This window comes from Anolis carolinensis, chromosome 2 (genome assembly GCF_035594765.1).
Source record: "Anolis carolinensis isolate JA03-04 chromosome 2, rAnoCar3.1.pri, whole genome shotgun sequence".
NCBI classification, from domain to species: Eukaryota; Metazoa; Chordata; class Lepidosauria; order Squamata; family Dactyloidae; genus Anolis; species Anolis carolinensis.
Window position 1 is genome coordinate 128,382,840 of NC_085842.1, and position 26,431 is coordinate 128,409,270.

At 43.4% G+C, this 26,431-nt stretch overlaps 1 protein-coding gene across 1 annotated transcript; it reads left to right on the plus strand.

The window, feature by feature from the left end:
• Window positions 1-81: 81 nt before the first annotated feature.
• On the plus strand, window positions 82-11,615 carry prdx2 (peroxiredoxin 2). The gene is made up of 6 exons (XM_003225200.4): window positions 82-239; window positions 4,477-4,582; window positions 5,249-5,402; window positions 6,123-6,245; window positions 7,762-7,892; window positions 11,322-11,615. Exons 2-6 carry the CDS (start codon window positions 4,480-4,482, stop codon window positions 11,405-11,407), a joined length of 597 nt encoding a protein of 198 aa, XP_003225248.1. The 5' UTR covers window positions 82-239; window positions 4,477-4,479; the 3' UTR covers window positions 11,408-11,615.
• Window positions 11,616-26,431: the final 14,816 nt, after the last annotated feature.

The following is a 26,431-nucleotide window of genomic DNA, read 5'->3' on the forward strand; positions in this document are numbered from 1 at the left end:
GGGCCTAAACTTTGGTGCTGCACCCTGGGCCTAATTCCACAACTGCTGCTGGTTTTGTTCCCCAAGGATCCCAACCCATCCCTTGGGTGGTGAGAAGGGGCCTGGCTCAGACCACGCCCGCCGGCCCCAAGCCCCGCCCACTCCCTTCCATCCCGCTCGCTATAAAAGGGCCGCCGCCTCCTCCTGCGCCAGGAGTGGTCCAGGTTCGCCGGGTGTTATTTGCAGGCGGCGAGGGCGAGGTAAGGCGCGGGTGGGCGTCTGCTCCAGTGCAGGGGCTTGGCTGCAGGTGCATTGTTTCGGGGGGCGCGGCGCCCCTTCCGAGAGGCCTGGTGGTGGGCCTGTAAACTGTAAACATTGTCCCCCTTCTATTTGCCGGGTCTTCGTTTTCCTCCAGGACCGGCCTTGCTATCCCAGCGCGTGCGCCAGAATGGGGTCCTGCTGCTGCTCCTGGCAGCCAGGCCTCGTGCGCCTTTGTCTCAAAGAAGAGACGGAGGAGGAGGAGGGGGCTTTCGGGGGTAGGCCTCCTTTTGCAAAAAGGCTTCTTGCAAGGCGAGGCGGGTGGTGCGCTTCTTCCAGCCCTCAGTTTTGTCCCAAGGGGAGAAAGAAGAAGAGGGGAAGGGAAGGAAGGCCTTCTTGTTGCTAGGGGTCCTTCTTCGCTCCTTTTCCTCCGACGCCCAGGCCGCACGTGCAAAAGCTCTTGCAGGTTGCATGATCCACACAGCCGGAGTAATGCAGTTTGGTCACGCTTTTGACTGCCAGGACTCTATGCTGTGGAATCTTGAGATTTGTACTTTGCTTAGGCATCAGCCCTCATTGCCAGAGAAGGGTAAAGGCCTTGTGAAAGTACAACTCTCGTTATTTTTTCCATAGGTTTGAGCCCTGGCAGTTTAAATGGAGATAAACTGCACCAATTCTACAGTGTAGGTCAGTGGTCACCAACCTTTTTTTTTTTTTTTTTTTTTTTTAAAAAAACAAGGATCACTTTGACCAGGGACCACTCGCCAATATTAGTAGTACCAGAAGGGTTCCGAATCAGTTTTTGGTCAACTTTAGATTCGGTTTGGTTATTTGGGGTGCCGATTCAGAAAACTGCATTGGATAGACCACATCTGCTCTAGTTTCAGATACAGAACATCTGCCATCCAGTAGCCGCCATCTGCTCACCCACAGAAAACCATATTTAATGTGGAGCTGATGTGGTCTATCCAATGCAATTTTCTGAATCAGCGCCCCAAATAACCCTAGGAACAGAGATAAAAATGAAGACACCAAGGTACCCCTACTTCCAGGTGCCACATGGAATGGTTCAGCTCGGGAGGAGGGAGGAGAAGCAGCAGTCAGGAGACTTGTGCCTTTCGTGGGTAGTCAGTCTCTCCCTGCTGATATCCCTATTGCATGGGCACTATAAGAGAGTTTGGGAGACCAGACACTCTCCTTGCAATAGCATAATAACGGTGGGTCCGCGGACCATTTTTTAGTTCTTGTGGACCACTGGTTGGGAACCATTGGTGTAGATGAACTCGTAATCTGAATTCCCCTTTGAATACTGTTCCTGCAAATAAGCCACTCCCCTTGGGGCTCCAGGCAAGGCTTCTAAGCTCTTAAGCTCATTTAAAATGGCCAGAAACAGAGTTTTAAGAGAATTATTGCATTCTTTTAAACAGAAAGAGATGTGCAGGACAAAAAGTTCAGGTGTGGAGTTGGGTTAGGAAGTCTTTCAAGTCCTCTTGAGAGAGAGATGAATGGAAAAGGGGGTTCTCTCGAACTTGTTATCTCAATTGGGATAGATCAGGCAAAGGCAAACTTTGGCCCTCCAGGTGTTTTGGGCTTCAACTCCCACAATTCCTAACAGCCCAGGCCTTTTCCTTTCCCCCCCTCAGCTGTTTAAGCGGCTTGCAAGGGGGGGGGGGAGGCTGTTACGAATTGTGGGAGTTGAAGTCCAAAACACCTGGAGGGCTGAAGTTTGCCCATGCCAGAGTTAGCTGATGGAGTAGTTGGACATGGTTGCATCTACACCATGGCGTTAATGCAGTTCAATGTCACTTTAATTTCCAAACTCAGTGCATGGAATCATGGGAGTTGTGGTTCGGTGACGCATCAGGACTATTTCACAAAGAAGTATAAAGACCTTGCAAAACCACAACTTCTGTAGTATTTATTACAGTATTGCCACCCCATCCTTCTCACCGTGGCACTTAAAGTGGGGTCAGATTGTATTAACGTAACAGTGTAGAATGATGCACCCTGAGGTTATGCGTTGTTGCCCCCTGGATTTTCCAGCTCCTTGTCCTTCAGACTCAAAACTAGAGTCACAATTCAGTAAAATCTCCCATTTCTTGCCTTGTTCAAACTGGCTGTGCCACTAGCTGCAGATCTGATTAAGCACACAATGGCTTTGCATTGTTCTCTTCACCCATTTAAGCCAGTAAGGGCTGTTAGATGACTCTGTGTCGCCTCCTCCTTGATCTGGAGGACTCTGATAAAGGCTTTTGTGTCACCCCCCTTGTTTTTATCTAAGGCTGTCAAAATACCTTACTCTTAAGGGATTTAAAGAACAGGGGCCTGCCACTCACTGATGAGGCCTGGGTTGTTGCACCTAAGCCTTAGATTGGATTGCACCACAGCTTAGTTTCATATCACACTGCACTGTTATTGCACCAATTTAACTGCTGTGACAGCATCTTGTGGAATCCTAGGATTTGCAGATGGTAGGCATTTACAGCCCAGAAGGTTCTTGGACCCCATTAAAGTATAAACCCCAGCCTTCCACAATATGTTACCATGACAGTTAAAGTACAGTGTAGTGCTATAACAGTGGTATTCTGATAAAGACATGAGCTATGAAATGTGTTGCACATTTCAAGACAAGACCAAACTGTAGGCCACATGTCCAGCACCCAAACCACCAACTACAGAGGAGAAGATTGTGAAAGGAAGAGTTGGATGTTGGGTGCATACTGCTCTGTATGTCTGGGTTACTACTCTGTTTCCAGTGGAGAGGTATCTTGAGCTAGAGGAATTAGAATAAGCGACTTGCCTGCCCTTGATGCTTGTATCCTTTGGGTCTGCTCAGTCTGGATTTACCCTATGGTGAAATAAAATTTCTGTGGTAGCTTGTTTTCTACAGACAGCACATTTGTCTTAAGCATAGTTTGAAAGCACTACTTATTATATAAATGGGTTAGTTACATGTCTGCCATCTGTGAGCCAGCAAGCCAGAAACTGCAGTATTGTGGGGGATGTGGTTGTGTTGGTAAGTTTTTGCTGCTGTTGCTTTCAGCATTCTCATCTTCCTCTTCATGTTTCTACATGCTAATTGGAAGAAGCAGAGGTTTATCTTGGTAAAAGCTGCATTTACATTGCTGTTCTCATGCATTCGGCCCAAATACTGCAAAAAGCCAGGGGAAACTTGAGAGCGTGAAGGAATTGGGCATGGCCTACAGGAAAAGTTGTGAAATTCAAGGAGATATTAAAGTCACTGAGAGAAACTCTTCTAACAAGGTAAAGGATCTTTAGACCCATAGAATTATGGAGTTGGAAGAGACCCCAAGGCGCATCCAGTTCAACCCCCTGCCATGTAGGAGCACACAGTCAAAACACCCCTGACAGATGGCCATCCAGCTTCTGAGGACAACCTTCATTCGATCTCAGCACAAATCAAATGTACCACAAAAGTGTGCATAGACTTCCCTGCAATTTCCTTTGCCAAGTATTGGGTAGCAGTGTTCAAAGAGACAGACTTTCTGTAATAATTTGAAGCCCATGTTTAAGTGACAGCCACACCACTAATGACTCTTCAGCTTTAGGTTTTAGAGAAGGCAAACTGGAAGGCAAACTGCCAGTCAGGGAATACCAGGTGGTTTAGGCTGTGCTTCAGAGGGAGGCATTGACAAACCACCTCTGAACAACCTTGCAAAATGACAGATCATGATACATCAGTGGTTCTCAACCTGTGGGTCCCCAGGTGTTTTGGCCTACAACTCCCAGAAATCCCAGCCAGTTTAGCAAGATTTCTGGGAGTTGTAGGCCAAAACATCAGGAACCACGGGGTTGTGAACCGCTGTGATACATGGTTAACTCATACTCTGAAACCCTTTATGTTCCTCTTGCAGCAATTTTGTAGTTCCCAAACTTTGGTCCTCCAGGTGTTCTGGAATTCCGGCTCCCAGAATCTCAGTTAGCTGGGCCTTCACAGCAAGGAATTCAGGGAGCTGAAGTCCCAAACAGCTGGAGGACCACAGTTGGGAACCAATGCAGTAGTTGAATGTGCAAAAGGTGAAATGGTCAATTATGTGGACTTGAGTAATCATAGTGGCTGAATAATAGTGCTCCCCCCTTTCTGGCTCTGGAAATTTGATGGGAAAGGGCACACATGGCTTTTGAATTCTCATTTGTACCTCTTCTCTATCAAGCCTCATGTCTCCAGGGACTGCTTAGTAGCCACTCCTATAGTTTTATACTCTTCTGCCATTTCAGAAAATGTCCACCGGCAATGTCCAGATTGGGAAGTCAGTTCCAGACTTTCAGGCCACAGCAGTGGTGGATGGAGCCATCAAGGAATTAAAGATGTCAGACTACAAAGGTAAGCGATATTGTTGATTCCATCTTTTCATGGCTATTTGTACTTGATTTATTAGTATCTGGGCTTACAAAAAGCTTAGAATGTATGTGCAAAAAAGGAAAGAATTCCCAAGGCTGGACTGAGTCAAGAGCCTCAGAGCAAAACAGCTTAAGTCTTCTATCCAGCTATGCTCTAAATCACATGAGCATCAAGGCAGAAAGAGCCTTTATTCTAGATCTCCCTCAAGGAATAGCACAAACACCGGGCTCTGAAGCAGAGCTTAGAAAAATTGCTTTTAGGGGGCTACACCTCCCAAGGGTCTCGGGAGTTTTCATCCCAAAAAACTGAATTCTCCAAGCTTTGCTCTGAATCATTTTTGAGTCCAGTAGCTCAGGAATAGATAGTAGCTACATCCATGATGTTGTATCTAAGTTTTCGTCTGAGGTTTGAAGTTTTGTTTCACCCCCAGAGGAAGAAGCAATGGGTATTCATGGCAATGGCGCAAAGTAAGTCTTAAGTCTCCTATTTGTGATGATTCCTTAATTTACACACATAAAGTACATTTAACTTGAAGGAGATTTTTCTGCCTGAGAGAAATTGTGACCATGTTTTGTGGATTAAAATACTGTGTTCGTAGTTACTGATATGATTTTGCTAAGCAGTTGTCTCTTTTTTCCCCCCACAAAGGAAAATATGTAGTATTTTTTTTCTATCCGTTGGACTTCACCTTTGTGTGCCCTACGGAGATTATAGCTTTCAGCGACCGAGTTGAGGAGTTCCGCAAGATCAACTGTGAGGTTATTGCTGCCTCTGTTGACTCTCAGTTCACCCACTTGGCCTGGTGAGTCCCCTAGTTCTTGTATGCACATTTCTCATGTTAAGTGGCAAGTATTCGAGATATTATGCTAAAGGCTCACTTGTAATGTTCTAGCTTTGTTATAATGAGGCATAAATATGAATTAGATGATACTCAGGTTCTAGGAGCCATTTCAGTCCAGCTTCATGCTGTGTTCAGGCAAGGGGGATGGTGCTGACACAACAGTCACAATAATAATATTGGAGGCATACTGTCTGGAGAAGGGTTAGGTATACGTTAACCGACTGAAGGGTGTGGAGGTCTATACCAGCCTTATCTTGTAAAACCTGGATGTTTCTAGAACTTTATCATCCATCTCAATACACAGACAGCAGTAGCTTCGGTCAATGGGTGTGGAGAGGGTGCCTCCAGTTGCAAGACAAATTTCTACTCAACGTTTTAACTATGAATGTTAAAGTCACGTCCTGTGTCTACTGTAATTAAAAATTTGTTTTATGTATTTTAATATGTGCAGAAATATGTTTTAACACATATTTTACTGAATATTTTATGGTGGTGTGTTTTTAACTATGTTGTGCCCAGCCTCAGGCCGCAAAGAGAGGCAGGTAAAAAATAAAATTATTATTACATTCCTGTCTAAAAAAATATGACTGTATATAAATACTAAATGACTAGATTTGCAGGTGACATAACTGATTAAATAACACTTTAACATTGCAAATATTAACATTAATTTCCCTGTAGGATTAATACTGCAAGAAAGGATGGAGGGTTGGGTTCCATGAATATCCCACTTGTGTCTGATGTCAGCCATAACATCAGCAAGACCTTTGGTGTGCTGAAGGAGGATGAGGGCATTGCGTACAGGTAGGGCGATGTCCAGAGATCATTTGAATGCTAAGTAAGCCTACGGGTGATGGAATCTCTTCCTTCCTTCCTTCCTCTTTTTTTTTTTTTTGAAAGGTGCTTTGTGTACCAATTTTGGGGGAAAGGCAGGGAATCAAGGAAATAATTTATACTGGGTTGGAGTTGTATAGCCCTCCAGGATTGTTGACCTGCAACTCCCAGCAGAGGTAGCCAGCTTTATCAGCAGTAAGGAATGCTGGGTATAAAAATGTATCAACATCTGGAGGACCACCCAGTTCTTATCCTTGACCCCATACTATGCTCTGCAGCTAGAAAACAGGGAAAAGAAAAGGCACACATTTTTCATGTTGTGAAGTCCTTATAATGATCAGATTTAATGTAGCTAAATATTAATTGTTGTGTGCCTTCAGGCCACTTCTGATTTATGGTGAACCCATCCCAGGGGTTTTCTTGTTCTGTGAAATTTGCTTTTATCTCCCTTTGAGACTGACAAAGTGTTGCTCAAAGTCACCCAGTAGGTTGCCATGGCCAACCAGGGATTTGAATCCTGGTCTCCAGAATCACAGTCTAGTGCTCCAATTACTACGCAAGTCTGGCTCTCGGGCTCTTGCCAGTCAGTCATCTGGTCAATTAAAGCAGAAACCATTCAACAGAAGAGGAGCCAAATGTACAGATCTAGTAGCTGAACTGATAGGGCAACCTAGTTTTTCTCTCTTCCCCAGAATGGATGATGGATGATAGTTGCAGGAGAAGTGAAGGTCAATGGAGGGCATTGGTTCTGTCTGCTTTTAGTAGCAAGACCTCTAAATGGCTGATTCAAAACTTCCATCTCACACTGGACTCTATAGCTGTGAGACCCATTGAAGAGGATTTTCCCCATTGCTGTGGCAGAATATTGTCCCTGTGCATCAGCTCCCCCCCCCCCCCCCCCGCCGCCGCCGCCACCGCCACCTTTAGGAGTATGTACTGAGCCAGGAAGAGACTGAAACGTTTCCCCACTCTTAATTGGGATATAGAACCCCACTCCTGGTTTTTATACACTGGGATGATCTCTGCCTTGACTAGAAATATACAGTAGAGTCTCACTTACCCAACATAAACAGGCCAGCAGAATGCTGGATAAGTGAATATGTTGGATAATAAGGAGAGATTAAGGAGAAGCCTATTAAACATCAAATTAGGTTATGATTTTACAAATTAAGCACCAAAACATGTTATACAACAAATTTGACAGAAAAAGTAGTTCAATATGCAGTAATGCTACGTAGCAATTACTGTATTTACGAATTTAGCACCAAAATATCACGATATATTGAAAACATTGACTACAAAAATGCGTTGGATAATCCAGAACGTTGGATAAGCGAATGTTGGATAAGTGAGACTCTACTGTATATGGTTTGGGAGACCAAGCATTGTGTGCTTTAACCTCTTATGCCTGCAACAATCCTGTCTTTGGAAGTCCAAAGATTGACTCTTAAGTAAAAGAAATATTGTTTTCTTTCTTCCTTATCAGAGGCCTGTTCATAATTGATGCTAAAGGCATTGTTCGGCAAATCACCATCAATGACCTCCCTGTGGGGCGTTCTGTGGATGAGGCGTTGCGCCTGGTACAAGCCTTCCAGTTCACAGATCAGCATGGTGAAGGTAAGGGCCAGCGGTTGGGGGTGAGGATGTGGGCACAGAAGGAAACGCAGAGACCACTCATGCACTAGGAAAGTCAGTAATAGACATTTTCCCCTGCAGTTGCTATCCTGTGTCTTGTTCTTCCTTTAGCACTGAAGATGGTACTGATCATGCTCATTGGCAGAGTACACTGCAGCTTCTAAACCTCTTTGTAGCAAAATATGTTGAAGAAATTACAGATGACTACTATGAAAAGTTGGTGGGCACAGTATGGTCTTCTAGACTATGTTGGGCTATGTATCCCTTATTAATGTTAACTCTTTGCTCTGCTAGCAAAGGGCAATGGAAGTCCCAAGATCTGGAAGGTCCACATACTTTTCTCTCCCTCCTTGAAAAATTGCCTCGTAGTAACATTTTTCCTCAAAGTTTTGCAAATGTACTTTTGGCAACACTTCAGAAGACTCTTTTGCCTAAATCCATCCACAGCTTCATTGGTGTTTGTCCTTTGCTCATGCCAGTGCCAGGAGAAGGGGCTTCAAGAACAAACATGAAATGGCTATCAAGCTGGAATAGCAGTAAGAATTTGTGGAAACAATACATGTGATTAAAGGTTCATCCAAACATAGTCGCAGCAGAATGAAAACTGTCGAGTTGAAGCCTCAGTTTGGATCAAAATAATATCTAGAGCAGTGGTTCTCAACCTTGGGTCCCAGGATGTTTTGACCTACAACTCCCAGAAATCCCAGCCAGTTTACCAGCTGTTAGGATTTTTGGGAGTTGAAGGCCAAAACATCTGGGAACCCACAAGTTGAGAACCACTGATATAGAGCATGAATAAAGGTGTAAAAAAAAAGTGACACAGAAAGGACAACTGAATATTTGGAAGAGAAGACAAACCACAGTATGACTGGAGACCTAAGGGGAAGTAATGAGTGAGGACAGCTGCCACTTACTAGGAACCCCTAGGACCTAAAGTATCTGATAAGCCAAAATAGGGCTGAGGAATTAATCATTGTTTTAAATTCTCTGCCTAATACTTTCTCATTCTCCCTTACTGCAGTCAATAGCCATATAGGCTTTCTTGTTTTGGATCTCTTGAAGCTCTCCTCTGGCATATTTCTCCTTCATCTATATGCTTTCAGTCCAGTTGTGTGTCTTTTGCTCCCAGTTCACACCACTCTTTTCTCACTTCTCACTCCTTACCTACTGCAGGAGGAAGAATGGGCTTGTATGAACCCTTCACAGTAATTTCTTATGGATAGGACTGGTAGGAATTGCAGTCCAACATGTTCCCTTTTGGCCCCTTTGAAAATTTTGTCTCCCTTTTGTTGGGCAGATCCTCCTGTTCCCCAGAGTTTCAACACTTCTCAGCTACCTGCCAAAGCAGCAATCCAAACCATGGGTTAGAGTTGCTGTGTTTTCAATTAACCAATAGCAAGACACTTGGTTGCCAGCTCAAGACTGGCTGGGGATTCATGAGACTGACATAAAGGAGCCATAGGTCTCATAACAGGAGAGCATCCTGTGATATCTCATGCCCCCCAGCAAAATATTAAAATGATTGCTATCCATCACAAGATCAATAGTTTTTACTATAATAAAAACCTTTTTATTCAGATATTCTTTTAAAGATTTTTAAAAGATTATCAAGAGTTGCTGTGGTTTTCAGTTTTTATTGATTTTAACTGAATTTTTAAAATACCAGTGATATTTAATTCTGTTTTGATGTTTATATGTTTGTAGATTTTAAATTGTTGTGAAATTATTTTAATGTAATCCTCTTTGAGTCTCTATGGAAAGAAAAAAGCAAGGTCTAAATAAACAACAACAATAATATAATGTAAGCACCCTGCTTATTGGCTGCTGGGGAAGAGGAAAAGTAGTTGCTGGCCATATTGATTAGACCCCTGCCATATTTGGCATGTTAGTCAAGCCACTTTGCTTCATACAAATGCTTGTGGTTTGGGGAGAAATAGTAAGTGCCTGCTCTCACATGATCAAGAAATAGGGCTTTGTGGACATCTTCTATGGCCCATTTGTTGATAATGTAATGCAAAAGTTGACTCTGACCTATGGCAACTCTGTCATAGGGTTTTCTTGAAAAAAATATTGAAAGAAGTTTGCCATTGCCTTCCTCTTAAGCCAGGGGTTCTCAACCTGTGGGTCCCCAGATGTTTTGGCCTTCAACTCCCAGAAATCCTAACAGCTGGTAAACTGACTGGGATTTCTGGGAGTTGTAGGCCAAAACATCTGAGGACCCACATTTGAGAACCACTGGCTTAGTCTGAGAGAATGTAAATTGCTTATGATCACCCAGCTCAGGTTTCCATGCCTTAGCCTGACTTGAATTCCAAAGTCCTAATCCAACATTCAAATAATCATGTCATGCTATCTTATATGGGATCAGAATATAGGTTATACTGTATAAAATGGGATGCCTGAGAATGGTATCATAAACACTCAGTGACACTGGTCATCTGCTCAGCCAGTAGGTATTAGGCCTTGTGGCACCTATCAAATAAACCCTTAGAGCATCTTGGGATGACTCAACAATCTATTTCAGCCAGGACATGAAGATTCAGAATAATATTCAAACAAAGAAGCCACTGTGGCGCAATGAATTAAACCCTTATGCCAGCTGGACTCCTGACCAGAAGGTTGCCGGTTTAAATCTCTGAGATGGGGTGAGCTCCCGTCTGTCAGCTCTAGTTTGCAGGGACATGAGAGAAGCCTCCCAGTAACACATCTGGGCATCCCCTGGGCAACGTCTCTGTAGTCAGCCAATTCTCTCTCACCAGAAGAAACTTGCAGTACGTTCTTAAGTCGCTTCTGACACATTAACAAAATATATTTGATGTTGGCTAGCTGCTCAGGTTCAAGATGTCCCTGAAGGTCACTTGCTGCTGTGGGGAGGTGGTGGTGGCAGCAGTGGCAGGCTACTGCCTTCCTTTTGTTTTTTCCCCGATCATAGATTTCTTGGAAGCAAGTTCCCCCGGGCTGTGGTGGAGGTTCCTTCTTTGGAGGCTTTTAAGCAGAGGCTGGATGGCCATATGTCGGGGGTGCTTTGAATGTGATTTCCTGCTTCTTAGCGGGGGGTTGGACTGGATGGCCCATGAGGTCTCTTCCAACTCTACTATTCTATGATTCTAACTTCTCCCAGAAGAATTGCACAGTTTCTTCTCTTGTGAGCTATAGAATGACTCCAAAGGAACACTTAAGAATGAGCAGCTTATGGATGTTGACTTCCAGCAAAGAAACTTTGGCACTGTTAGGTTCCTTTGCTACCTCGCTTCTAGTTCAAACAGCTAGTTTTGTGCCCGTTCCTTATTTTATTACAATCCAAAGTTATCATTTACCTCTTTTAAAGGTCTTGTTGATGTAGATATATGCTTTCTAGTTCTGGGCCATTCACCTTCTCCTTGGTCTAACATCCCTTGTTCTTCTTCACAGTGTGCCCAGCTGGCTGGCAACCAGGTGGTGATACCATCAAGCCCACCGTGAAAGACAGCAAGATGTTCTTTGCCAAGCAGCAGTAGAGTGCTTCATGTCATGCTACTGAAGGAATCTGGTCCAATGTGAAGGGATTATTCGCACAGAATCTTCCCCATTTAGTTCTCTAGAAGAAAGATCACTCCGGAAGACCTGGGCTGCAAAAGTCTTGTACACTGTAGAACTAGCTCAAATGTAGGTTTGAGCAGGGCATCTGTTTGATTGTGTTTCAATAAAAGTGGAGATTGAAATAAACATGATGGTCCTTGCCTGGTGTCTCTGAACTATTCAGAAATATATGGTATGGAGGCAGTGGCAGAATGTGGGTTAGCATCTGTGGCCCTGTCCATTAATGAGCTCCAGATCTTCTCAGCTCAAGATCATTTGGACAGTACTGAGATTGGGTATCCCTTGTCTGAAATGCCAGGGACCAGACGTATTCTGTTTTTTTGTTTTTTTTCAGATTTTGGAAAACTCTTAAAAGATATTTTTATCTCCCCCTCCCCGCAAGAAATTACGTTTGGATCTGAGAAAGAGATGTTTGAATTGTCTTGTTAATGCTCCTGGCATGAAGGGTTCTGTGCTCACTTTCTGGTCCTGTCTCGTGTGTGTGTGTGTGTGTGTTTTTAATCTGTGTGTGATTCTGTTTGAAGGAATCCCACTGTTTGGTTGGGAAGCATTGGCAGATGGTTCAGCCCAAGGCTCTCATCCCTAGATGCTGCAGGACTGGAAAGCAGAGTTGCTTACCATTGCAGAAGAGGTGCCATGCTGGCAGCAGAGGGGGACGTGGTGGATGGGGACTCAGTAGCACAACTGGTCTCTCCCAAGTGTTGTAGCTAATCTTGCATGCTTGTCTGCCTTGCACCGGATGGCAGCCACAAGTGACTGATTGCAGGTGATTGATGCCTCTGGACATTTGCTCATTTTGCTGTCCAAAAGTTGCAGGTGGTGCTGCTACTACTGGTGATGCCACTGCCACCTGATGGGAGTAATGGCTGTGTGGAACTCCCTAGAGCAGGCATGGGCAGACTTAGACCCTCCAGTTATTTTGGACTTCAACTTCCACAATTCTTACAGCCTCAATCCCCTTACTTTTCCCCCTCAGCCGCTTAAGCGAGGAGAAGGAGTAGGAGACGCTTAAGCGGCTGAGGGGGGAAAGGAAAGGGCCTGCCCTAGAGTTACTTGCTAATCCTGCAGGCACCAAGTGGCCAGACATGCTTGTAGGGAGGGAGGGTAGGAGAGAGCAGCCCCACTGCCACCCTTTGCCATTCATAACATTCACTCTCCACTGTTCCTCCCTCCCTCCCTCACCTCCATACTTATTTGATGGGGCTTTGAAGTCAGTCTTGCATCCCTCTCAATATGAACTATGGCACTTGTGTTGCAGATCAAAGTTTCAGATTTTGGAGTATTTGGGCTTTCAGAACTCCAAATAAGGGATACTCAAGTTGTAGTTCACTAGCATCTGTAGAGCCAGAATGTCCCACTCCGCAGTTGGGTATACAATCATCAAACAAGTTTCAACTCCGGGTTTAATTGCCCTGCTTGTCCTTCAGTTTGTGAGGAAGGTAGGAAATTGACTCCTCCCCATAATAAAATGTTAAAACACATCCTAGGCATCATTTAAGACTGATTCTCAACCTGGGGTTCCCAGATGTTTTTGACCTCCAACTCTCAGAAATCCAAGCCAGTTTACCAGCTGTTGGGATTTCTGGGAGTTGAAGACCAAGAGCATCTGGGGACCCCAGGGTGAGAACCACTGAGTTAAGTTATAGTTAAAATAGCCTAATGTAGATGTGGGGGGTCCTTTGACTACCCTTGGGACTATTCTTCTCAACTCTAGTCTTGAAAATCTGTGACTGCTATGTAATGGGAGAGTCCAATGATGTAGTCTCCCACCTGTGGTCTGAAGGAAGTGCCACATATAGAAAACATGGAAATGCAAGCCAGTAATCCATTCTAATCTAGTGCTTCCCAAATTTTGGTCTTACAAATGTTTTGGACTTTCAAGCTGGCTGGAGCTTCTGGAGGGTGAGAGTCAAGGCAGCCAGAGGACCAAAATTTGGGAATCAGTGTTTGTTGCCATCTATTGGAGAGGTTTTGTTTTTACTTTATTGTGTCAGAAACGATTTGAGAACATACTGCAAGTTGCTTCTGGTGTGAGAGAATTGGCCGTCTACAGAGACGTTGCCCAGGGGACTCCAGATGTGTCATCCTGCTGGGAGGCTTCTCTCATGTCCCCACAAGCTAGAGCTGACAGACAGGAGCTCACCCCGTCTCACGGATTCAAACTGGCAACCTTCAGGTCAGCAACCCAACCTTCAGGTCAGCGGTTCAGCCAGCACAGGTTTACACCGTGGCTCCTTTATTGGAGAATAGAAAGCCACACAAGACTATATGTGGAGGAGGCACAAGTACAGGATACCTTGTTTGATCACTCAGTTGTACATAGGACAAGATCTTGCTTTTACCACAAAGGTTTCTCACAAGTGTTCTGTGGGGTGAAGAAATTTTGGGAAACGTTTGGGGTGCGGTGCACAAATGGAGATCATACCTTGCCTCTGCTGAACAGCCTCTTCCATTTGACTCCTTTCCCCAAACTTCATTCTATTCTCTTTGTTAGAGCTGCTGCTAAACCTTTTCAGAATTAATTCCAAAACTAATTCCTCTTTTTTTCCCCATCCCTCTTTCTTTTCACATGATTCACATGACTGTAAATCTATGGGGAGAATATAACTTGGCTTTCACTGATAGTGGATAAACAGCTCTAAGAGAATTCTTGAGAAAAGAGAAGTAAACATACTTTTAAAAAGATACCATGTTGGTAGAATGGAATATGAAATACTGTCTGTACTTACACAATATGGATTTTCTTTTAAAAAATTTATTACAATTTTTAAAATACAACTCAAATCCAACAAATTGATTAAAATAAAATAAAAGCACATACACTAAAATATAAAACAAAACAAATACAAAGCCCCCACCCCTGGCAACAACAACAATGAATTCTCAAAGTCTTCAGAAATCTTAGATTTATTGGGGTATTAAGGCAACTGGAAATTTTCCTTTCCTAGATGTAGTCAAGCTACAGAACATGCCTGGATCAAGTCTGAAATACTCAAGCTTTGTTACTCTTGTTCTGAATACTGTACTTGAAAAATTGTAGTCCAATGATAGATTTAATGCAAAGGAAAAAACCAGTATCACCTTAGTCAAGATGTTGATCTGTTTTCCCCACTGCGATATGCAGATGGGGCCAGAGGCAAACCTGAGCTGCTTTGTCTATAATCCTAAACCACCTGGATTTTCCATTTATAGTCCTGGATTTTGTGATCTGGAGTTGGTCCAATAATAGTATTGCTGATTGTTAATTTTGTATTTTGCTATATGCTACTCCTGAAAAGGTCCCAGGTTCAAACCCCGGGAGCGGTGTGAGCGGCCGCTGTTAGCTCCAGCTTCTGCCAACCTAGCAGTTCGAAAACATGCCAATGTGAGTAGATAGGTACCGCTCCGGCGGGAAGGTAACGGTGCTCCATGCAGTCATGCCAGCCACATGACCCTGGAGGTGTCTACGGACAACGCCAGCTCTTCAGCTTAGAAATGGAGATGAGCACCAACCCCCAGAGTCAGACATGACTGGACTTAACGTCAGGGGAAACGTTTACCTTTTTACTCCTGAATTTATTTTATAATACTGTTGTGCGTGTTTGGGCACTAGAGGGCGCTGTAGCTTCACTGAACAACACCTGAATTGAGAGATGGGTCTGTTTACATGAAAACAAAGTAGTAACTATGTTGAACCATACTTTGGCACACTAGGTCCGACCCTTTATTTTCTTGTCTGCTAGTAGTAACATGAAAAATAGAGAGAAAATACTCCATAATCTGTTGATCTACATGGTGAATGTTGAAGAACTAAAAGTAATGTTCAGCACTGTAGAGCTGCCATCCCAAACTTGGCAGGATATTGTCTACAACAGAATTTGTCAGCACTTGTTTAGCATCTAGAAATGCACTGCTGCCTTGTGCCAAATAGGGCCTCTGCTAGTTTTGACAGTTTCCTGCAGAACAAGTGCTCCACCTCTGCACTGCATTGGAATTGGCACAAAGTGCGCTTTAATGTGCCTTCTGCTGCCTTAATTGCAACTGTTTCACTCTTGGCTGAGTGTGAAGTACTGGAATATTCCTGTCCAAAGTGCTTTGTAGGCCTTCATAGTCTGTGAGTTTCTCCTTCCTGTGACCAAGGGGGAAAGGAGTAGTTCTACTGGTATACATTTATCTTGTGATAACATGAGCTGCTGTACAATTCCCCCACGCCTGGGTCAGGAAAAGGGCATTGCTATATCCTTGTATCTTGCAAAACCTGGCTAGAATAAAAATATGGAACTAGGACATTTAGGCAGAATTAGTGGTGAGCTCCTCCTCCTCCTCCCTTTCCTATAAGTTATATCACTGGGGTTTTCTCCCTGGGCTCTGACTGCAGAGAAAGCTCTTGTGTCTTTTATTTGCAATACTCTCCTTTTGTTAGTGTCATCTTCAACCCCCAACCCATCTCTTCAATTGGCAGCAGGTTGCCTCTACGTTGTTCTGTCTCCGCCTCCTAGTTCAACCTCTACTGACTCATCTGGGCTACAACCCATGCCATCAGCCCCAAAAGACCATAGAAACATCTCAAGGTGCTCAGAACACAAGAAAGCAGGTTATGTAGTTAGATTCCTAGTCCATCCAGTTCAGCACTGCCTACAACAGAAGAAGGTAACCAACTGTCTTTTCCTGTTTTGGATGTCAATCCCTATATCCTCCAGCTGGTATGGCACCTGCTGAATTTTATAGGAGTCATAGTCTAAAACATCTGAAGGACACTCGTTTACCTGTAGTTGGTCTATAGTCAAGTGGTTCTTTTGTTTCTCAGAGAGGTACCTGGTGGTGCCAACAATTGAGCCTGAATCCTTTTGTACACAAAGCCTATGCTGTTTCATTCAGCTACAGCTTCTGAAACATTTGACTAACGGATGACGTTGATGGTGACAACTAAAAATCTATTCCTGCTGTCCTTTGTACATTTTTCTACTCACGGGCCTGTTGTCTGTTCTTCTTATTCTCTTTGAACAAATGGCATTTGCTTCTGAATATCTGGCATGGGGATCAGCAGGTATGGGATGCTGCTGTACTTTGAAAGCCAATGTGTCAGCCAATGATTGTGCCAGTAGAGAGCATCATTTGGTTGCTCTGGAGCTGAGACAATATTCAGTCTTCATATTTAACAGAGAATGAATACTTGCTGTGGCACACGGAAAGGGTTAACAGTTCCACCTTTGCACAGTTTCACCGTCTCAGACAGTCTTGATCCCTGTCTTGGCACAGATTAGATTCTCTCAGGGTGTTGCTGAAAACTAGCCAAAGATAAATGGAGCCCAAATGGGAGGCTATGGCTGATACTGAAACTACAGTAGTAGACTCACTGCTTTCCATAGTAAATTAAAACTGCATATAAGATAAGTAGCAAAAGGACACAAAATAGAAGCAAGCATTAAAAATCTTCAGATATCTTCAGATATCAAGTAAAATGTTACAAAACTGATCTAATAATGAAGGTATTGCATCTGCAAATTAAACTGAGAGGAAAGGAATTTGAAGATGTCCGGAAAGGGCTGTGAGATGACATTGTGGCTTTATGTTTCAAGTGTAGTGCTCCAAGAATGTATAGGCACAAAGGCAGGAAAATTTGGCCATTTTTGGATAGAGCAGACCTTATCCGTTTAGACTGAATGGCATTTTTAAAGAGATAGTCTATCAAGGCTATCAATTTGACTTCAGGCATTATAAAAATTAGGCAAGGTATTATTGAGTGCAGAAACTCCAACCATCAAAAATGTTGGTTGGACCAATGGAAATTGTAACCCAACAACATTTAGGGGGTTACATACTTACTATCTTTGATCTAAACCTTTCTGGAAAGGTCTCAGAGGAAGAAATTCTACAACATTTCTAAGTAACCCGATCCAAAACTAAACTGCTCTTTTACTTTTTTTTCCTGTTATGATTTAATTTGCACCTACTCCCCTGTAGTTTAAACCCATATCTTGTTTAATCCATGTATTGCCTTGTTTAATCCAACCATGGAGTGAATCACTGTTTGCTCAGACAGATATAACATTTTAGATATGTCTCTCATGATTTTTTATTCTCTGCCAATTGCTCTAAGAGTGTTTTGTTTGGATATTTTTCTATTGGTTGTATTTGTTTTAACTTCTTGTAAGCTGCCTTGGCTTACTGTGCCAGAGGAAAGGCAGGTATAAATAAAATAAAGGGGTGTAATGAGGTTTTAATGTTTATCCTGTCCTCGGAATTACATGTTTCCCCATCAAATTATTTTAGCATCTATATGTTTACTGGTCACTGTTGTCACATTATAATATGTTAACTTATGGGTTCAAAATGCATTTTTTCTTTTGTAGTGATAATTTCTCACATTTTCTTTCAAGGGTGTCATACAGAGAAGTAGGGCCGAGAAGCCAACCTTGTACCAGCTGAGTTCTGCCTATTGAATTATCTGATCAATTAGTACTGTATTTTATTAGATAATTCAATCGCTTGTGTCCCAGACACCTTGATTGCCCAATTTTCTTGTTAAGCAGTGGATAAAACTTTCCTGTTTTACCTAAGCTGGCATTCAACAACCACACACTAAATTCTACCACACACATAATTTCTAGCTGAGTATCTTCTCTTTCCTCTTGTTTTTCATTGTTAATAGCTATACTGAACCCATGGCAAGGGATTGAATAAATGGTCCCAAAAAAGCTCTGAAAGCCCACACCTAGTTTCCACGCATTGAGGTGGAGGACGACTGACTGGTTCAGAGAACTATCCCACTGAATACTTTGGGAAATGTCACTGGGTTCAACCACCACGAATTATTTCAGCATGCTCAAATGTTTTCAACTATTGCTCTATTTCCTGGCCTTTCCTCATCCTTGTTTTTCACAACAGTAATTGTCTCATCAATTTCCTCCTGTGTACAGTCTGAAGCAGAAACACATATTGAGCAATTCTGCCTGTAATGCACACAAACACAAAACAAGCATCATTTCTCAGCTTCTACTTTACAGATAATTCAGTGTATTTGGGGGGATATTAATATTTTTCTAGTACCCTCCCTTTAACATCCATTATTCAGGATGACATTGCCTTTCTGACTTTTAATCCCTCTCTGTGTTTCTTCTATTCCTGTCTTTACAGTAGCCTGTTTTCCTTTCCTCCCAACTTTGTTGTAATATCAGAGTAGTAAACAGATCCTTTTATCGTGCTAGTCCTGGCCCTCCAGTTCCAAAAACTAGACAGAAGGAAGATGAGGACAGACAACCACAACCAACCCATTTCCCTCCCCTCCCCCATGTATTTCCCCTTTTAACAAGAGGCATGGTGACATGAGGCCCAGGACAGGGCGCTGTCTGTCTCTCTCACAACATGTGTGCCCATCAGAGGCCATCAGCTGTGGCACACACACCCTCCGGCCACATTCCTCTCTGCCGCAGTTTCTCAAGGAACTTCTGGGGGCAGCAGGCCGTCGATAACACCAGGGCAGTGCAAATTGTCTTCTTCCTTGTAAGCATAGAAGGGGGGAATGAGGGGTACAGTGAGTTGATCTTTGGTTCTCCAATTACCTTAAACTTCCTGCCACACACACACATATACGTCACAGTCAGACTGCACTCTTCTCCCAAGGCTGGAAATAGAACACGGGGAGCTTGAATGCTCTTCCCATTACCCAACTTGACCTCTTTCAGCTCCCTGACTCACAGACCCATTTAAATGTCCTCCAATCTGCTCTCTTCCTGGATCCGAGTCCCTGCCACCACTTGGAACACTTCAGATGCTTTAGTCTTTGCCTCTCATGAGCCCTAGGCAGCAAAATATCTGGACAGCCAAAGGTTCCCCCAATCCTCACTTAGATCCAGCTCTTTGGCTAGCTATGGCAGAGTGAAGAATGTGTGGCTTCCCATGGAAATCATTAGTAAAAAGCAAATGATTTATTTTATATACTCTGAAGATAAATTAATACTGGTAATTTCCAGCACTGGGAACATTTCTAGGGAAAGCAATGGCTCAAATGTAATTTTGTATTGAGATCTGGGGGATAAGTCGTTGTAACTTGAATGATCTGGAGATTTGTCAAAACAAGTTTCTGAGGCCCTTGTTGGCAGTGACTCCAGCTGTGTTACCCAGAACAGAAACAGGTGTGGTACCTGTAAAAGGTATCTGAGAAGGCATCCCTTTTGTATCATAAAAGGGTATTGAATATGTCAGAAAACCATCTAACTAAGCTGAAAAAAATGAAAGAAAGGCAACTGGGTTAATTTTTTTCAAGGCTTACTAACTGCTAAAACCCTTCAATGGCTATGCTTTTAAATTTGGACTTAAAAACAAGCTAAGAATTGGGTGTACAAGTTGGATAATAGTCAGGATTTAGTTTTGTTTAAATCTTCAATTTTCCTTCATTAATATCATGTTGAAATGCTTCTTGGGAAGGCATTAGACTGGATGGCCCAAGAGGTCTCTTCCAACTCTATGATTATATGAAATCAGATCATAAACGAGCTTACAAATACTTACAAACTTTTACTTTTGCCAAATTGAAAGGTCCATTTACAGAACTATGATTCCAAACTATGTCAACGTCCATTTTGTATGGCAGATATAGAAATGTTCCAAATACTCTGCATTTGTGGCATGAGAGAGATAGAGGATATGTCACACTGTTTATTCTATTGCCAATGATATCAAAACACAAGGAAGATATTCTTTGGAGAGCTTTTGGCTTCCTTACAGTGTGGGAGCTCTTATGTGAAAATATGTTGGCTACTGTCAGATTGTGACCCATATGGCATATGTAAAACAGCCTTGTTTGCTAAGGCTGCTCAAAGTAGTCATGTCATTCATTACTATCGACTATGCAAGACTCATTAATTTGATTTTTGTATAGATGTACATGTATGTATTTTAATTGGATTTGTAATGGCTTTTAGTCAAATACAATGACTGACTGACTACTGTGTGCTCCTCTGGATACTGTCTGCTTCAAATCTACCAGCCAGCTATAACGCTGGGAGTTATGGCTTGACTAAACCTTTCTCCTTACTCCGGAACAATGGGATCTCACCCCAATCATAACCTCACTTATTCCTGTTAGTTAAGATTTTCCACACACCCTTTGCTTTCACTAAAGGCAGGAATATAAAATGGAGTGCCACTACACCCCTTCCCGTGTCTCCTCTGGAATTCCACGGGGATAGTTGAAATACTGATTGTCTCACTCACTTGTCATGAGATGTAAGGCAACTCAAACAAATCTACCTATGTTCAGAACATGAGCAATAAACCAAAAATGATCCTATCCAAGTGAAATTTTTGATTTTTTAAAGGCAAAAAGTGTAGGCACCTTAATTTGTACAGCCAAACACAGTATTTGAGCTAAAGCAAGGCTTTTATTAAAAAAATCCCCACCCCCGCCCCAATATGTACATTCTATATTGAAACTCCCATTTCACACCTTGGAAGAAACTACATGTAGAAGTTGAAACTAGTAACTGGCAGTTCTCCTTTTCTCAGCAGCAGTAGTAATGCCACAACTTCCTTGAAGCCCTTTTTCGGTGCCATCACCATGTTCCACCTGAATCTATTGGAACAAGGTATATCAGTTGCTTCAATGCTATGGCAGCTATGTATAACAGATTTCATGTACTGCCCCAATCCAGAAAGACTCACCCAAGCCCTACCCTTCTCCCTTCTTCTGCTTTTACCACCAGCAGTTGATTTAAAATGCCTCCTGAGGTCCCATATCACATTTACTTTCTTCTGAGTCACCTTGACCTTCTGATCTGTGGCTGAACAGTTGAAGGCTAGCATTCTTCCAGAGAAAGAAAAATGTGAATCCCACATCCTGCTTTCATGTCATGAGCTCCCATGTTTTGGCTTGCCTACAGCTTCACCCACACATATCCAGTCTGAGGCATCTGCTGGATCCCAAGCAGGGCCACACCTCAGGAACAAAAGCCTAGCAAGTTGCATTGCCCATAGAGAAAAAGTTGTTTTCCTTTCTATCAGTTGTCTCCGCTTAGGGAATCAGACTGCCTTTTGGCTTCCACTTCACTCTTATCTCATACCTAATCATGAGGGGCTTTATCCCAATGTCTTGAAGAGGAAAGAGGAGCCAGAACTAGTACTTGAAAGGATACTTGGACACCAAATCTCCCCAGCCATGACAGTCATTGGCCATACCAGTTTGGGGTAGTACACTGAGTTTTAGTCACCAAAATAACTTTTCTAAATGCTAGTAAAAAAAAATGTAGGCTTACAAATAAATTCTTACCTTTTTACATCTGGGACAGAACAAGGTTTCAACAGTATGTTGCTTTAACTAAACCAATGGGGATCCTCCACATTTGGCTTGTCGTTTTGCAAGAAAGAAGTTTCGGACAACTTTGAGTAAAACATCCATGACTTCATTATCAGACATTAAGAGGCCAGCAATAGAGAAGGGAAAGATAAAACAGGAGCATCAGACTAGAGAGGCTTCTAATAGTTTTTTTTTCTTCCCAGCTCTCCTACAGTCTGATAGCCCCCTTTTCACTAAGAAACCAATGCAGATGGAAAATTCCCTCCTGAATGTCCCTTGAGAGAGAGAGAAAGAACACAGTGGAACTGCCGATCCACATCACATCCTGGCTAGCTGTCCACTTGCATCTCATTGACCTGAACTATTTTGCCTGAAGAACTAGATGTTATTTAAGGAGCCTCCCATCCCAGTTAGAAACTGCCAGTGGAGCCAGTTGAATCAATCTTTGTGACACGGTGGTCTTATCTTCTGATACAGAACTAGTCAATGAACAAAAGTTTGGAAGGGGGAAGTATAATTTAAAGCAAGTTTTAAGGCTGACATTACTTCGTACAGCTCATTCCTCCATGTATTTTAGATTCAATTTTTATTTTCTAGTGCATGGCGCCCAACTAGGCAATTATGTTTCCCCAACATTTTGTTAAACAGACCTACTCCTTTTTTCTAGTGATGGAAGTCCCATGTGCATGGAGTTCCCAAGCCTTCCCTTTCCAAAGAGAAACTCTTTGAGACCTGGGAGGGAGGGCTGACTAGTACACTACGTAACAAAATTTGAAAAGAAAAATCTGTTCCTGGTTTGAAAGTGTTGTTTTCAGTTTAACAGTGTGATACTTACTTTTAAAGTAGTTGTTATACTCCAGAAACTTTGTTTTTGTGGCTACCACAAACTATATTGAATTGGTTGAGACTCGATGAGATATTAATTGAAAAACTATAATAAAATGTGCTGCAGGATGTCCCACAAAAACAAAGTTTTTGTAGTTTTATAAACATTTTCCATGTTTTTTATGATAGAAACAATTAGGAAATGACATTTATAGCCCAGGAACAGAAATTGCGTTACATAACGGTATTAGGGACCTTAACCTAGGGACCTCTCCCCTGCTCCATGACAAAGCTGACCTCCCAGTTGCCATGACAAAGCTGTTTGAAGAAAAGTCCAGACCAACTCCTCTATGAAAGACAATAGGAGCAATAATTCCAATGTACAGAAACTAATACAGTGGACTCTGAGTTAACCGGCACCTTTGTGGTTAGCTGATGGTGAATAAATGTTTGTTTCTTGTTACTTGAGAGTTACTATTAAAAATAGGCCCAAATAATACTATACCTAACTGCACACTCTGCATTGATGTGATATTAATATTAATGTCATTATAAGCAAAATAAGTCCAACTTAACATAATATAACAGTTTCATAACTTTAAAAAAGTCAAAAGTATTATTTCTTCGGGTTGTTGAAGGCTTTCAAGGCCAGAACACTGGGCTGCTGTGAATTTTCTGGGCTGTATGGCCATGCTCCAGAAGCATTCTCTTCTGACGTTTCACCTACAACTATGGCAAGCATTCTCAGAGGTTGTGAGGTCTGTTGGAAACTAGGCAAGTGGAGTTTATATCTCTGTGGAATATCCAGGGTGGGAGAAAGAACTCTTGTCTGCCTGAGGCAAGTGTGAATGTTTCAATTGGCCAGCTTGATTTGCATTGAATAGCCTGGCAGCTTCAAAGCCTCACTGTTTCCTGCCTGGGGGAATCCTTTGTGGGGGTTGTTAACTGGCCCTGATTGTTTCTTGTCTGGAATTCCCCTGATTTCTGAGTGTTGTTCTTTATTTACTGTCCTGATTTTAGACCTTTTTAAAACTGGTAGACAGATTTTGTTCATTTTCATGGTTTCCTCCTTTCTGTTGAAACTGTGCACATGCTTCTTGTGGATTTCAGTGTCTTCTCGGTGTAATCTGACATGGTGGTTGTCAGAGTGGTCCAGCATTTCTGCGTTGTCAACTGATAATATGCAGTGTCCAGGTTGGTTCATCAAGTGCAAAAAACTAAAAAAAACCCCTCTATATAAGGGGAGCCATTGTAGATCATGTTATGTATTCAGAGCTGAAGTAGCAACAAAGTTGACAAAAGTTAATTTTAAAGAGGTTTAAGGCCTCCAAACTCACCTTTTCCAGTATAGGCAAACATGCATATGATTTCCAAAGGGACCCAAAAAATCAGTAACTGCTGGTTCCCAGAAGTATGACTGTTGCTGGATCTACACTATCCTATATCACAGGATCTGATCCCAATTATCTACTTTGAACTGAATTATATGAGCCTTCATGACTCCCCTTATTTTCTAAAATCAGGACAGTAAATAAAGAACAACACTCAGAAGACTGGGGAATTCCAGACAGGAAACCATTGGGGCCAGTTTACACCTCCCAACAAAAGATTCCCCACAGGCAGGAAACAGCCAGATTTTGAAGCTGCAAGGCCATTCAATGCTAATCAAGGTGGCCAATTGAATTATTCATGCTTGTCTCAGACAGTCAAGAGTTCTTTCTCTCACACTGGACTTTCCACGGATATATAAACCCCACTTGACTCGTTTCCAACAGACCTCACAACCTCTGAGGATGTCTACCACAGATGTGCACGAAAGGTCAGGAGAGAATGCTTCTAGAACAGTGTTTTTGTCCTACAACGCTCAGAAATCCCAGCCAGTTTACTAGCTGATAGGATTTCTGGGAGTTCAAGGCCAAAAACATCTTAATTCTTCAAAAAAATTGGTAGGTTGCTTGAGAGTTCCAGTTAACTGAGAGTCTATCGCATTAAGAATTCGACCAAGCTTCAGTCCTCCGGCTGTTTTGGACTTCAACTCCCATCATTCAACTCCTACCGGCTTGTTAAGAATGGTGGGAGTTGAAGTCTACAACACCCGAAGGGCTGAAGTTGGCCCATGCCTGCTCTAAGTTGTATTGTTTTTAGCCTTAGCCTTTTTGAGTCTGTGTTGTCAAAGGCTTTCATGGCAGAAATCACTGGGTTGTTGTGCATTTCCCGGGCTGTATGACCATGTTCCATAAGCATTCTCTCCTGACGTTTCGCCCACATTCTCACCTCGCACCTTCGCCATACAGCCCGGAAAATGCACTTTTTGAGCCTCTCTTTAGAGTGGGATAAAGACTACTAACAATAACAACAGAGACCCAAAGCAGCTCCCAGGAGCCCTGTTTGCCCACGCCTGAGTTAGATGAACTCTGTGGCCAAAGGAACGACGAACTAGGCGCACCAAATGGGAACGCGGAGGGCAAGAGAGGCTGGAAAGGCAAACAGGCAGTTTGGGCAACTCCGCCTGTCCCGCCTCAGTCTGGTTGGGTTTCAGTTACCGGCAGAGAGGGCTTGTGATGGGAAAGCCAACCCAGGAAGGTCAGGAAGTGCTGCGGCGCGAACGTGTGAAGGGGGGTTGGCGTGTTCGAATAGGTCCACCGGGGCCTGTGGGTCTGCGGAGACGGGGCATTCCCGGCCCAAGGCCCTCTCACGCACAACTCCCTCCCTCCCTCCCCCCTTTGGCTGGAAATCCGACCCAGTCCCGGGCCTCTGCCTGGCAACGTGGGCGGGGGTTCCCGGAATGGAGCCCGACCGGCTCGGAAACGTCACCGGGCAGAAACTGACCATATATGGCCTTCTTCCTCTGCGTCAGCGCAGGAAAGCCCCCTCCTTCCTGCGCCCGAGGCCCCGCCCACTGGGAGCTGCTGAAGTCAGAGCTGGCGAGATCAAGGAAGTGAGTGCGAGGCTTCGGCGCGTGGGAGGACGGGCCCTCGGGGCTTTTGGCGCGCGCGCCCCCTCCCTCCCTCGTGAGAGGGGTTAAAAAAAGACAGCCTCACGCGGGCTCTCCAAAGCTCCGAGTTTGACATCAAAAGGAAAAACTCAAGGAGGGAGGGAAAGAGGGAAAGGGGAGGGAAGGAGGGAGAAAGACCTCAGCACCAAAACCTCCGAAATATGACGTGAGGCGAAAGCGAAGACACGCAGGCAAGGGAAAGGCTCAGATCTCATCGATTATTAGGAGGAAGGGAGGGAAACAACGCAGTGAAGGCAATGGAGAAGGTTCAGAGCCCTAAAATTAATCCAGCAGGAAGCAGAAACAGACCCAACAGTTAATGGAAATCCGGACCTATTGTATTGTTTACAGTACTTGTGAGCTGCTTTGGGTCTCTGTTATGATTGATATTAGTCATTATCCCACTCTAAAGAGAGACGAGACTCAAAGAGGCTAATGATAAAAAATAATACAACAACTTAGAGCAGGCATGGGGCAACTTGGGCCCTCCAGGTGTCTTGGACTTCAACTCCCACCACTCCTGACAGCCTCAGGCCCTTTTCTTTCCCCCCTCAGCCACCTCAGCGTCTCCTACTCCCCCTTCTCCTCCCTTAAGCTGCTGAGGGGGAAAGGGAAGGGGCCTGAGGCTGTCAGGAATGGTGGGAGTTAAAGTCCAAAACATCCGGAGGGTTCAAATTGCCCCATGCCTGACTTAAGAGACACAAAGTGGTCAATCTAACAAGAAACCTCTCCCTTCCGAGATGGAGCTCAAAACTACTCTCCTAAGCATAAACTGATGGAACCCACCGACTTTTGAGGAAGTTTCCCCGCCCCCCAAAACGAAAGATTTAAAGAAGTACACAGATAAAA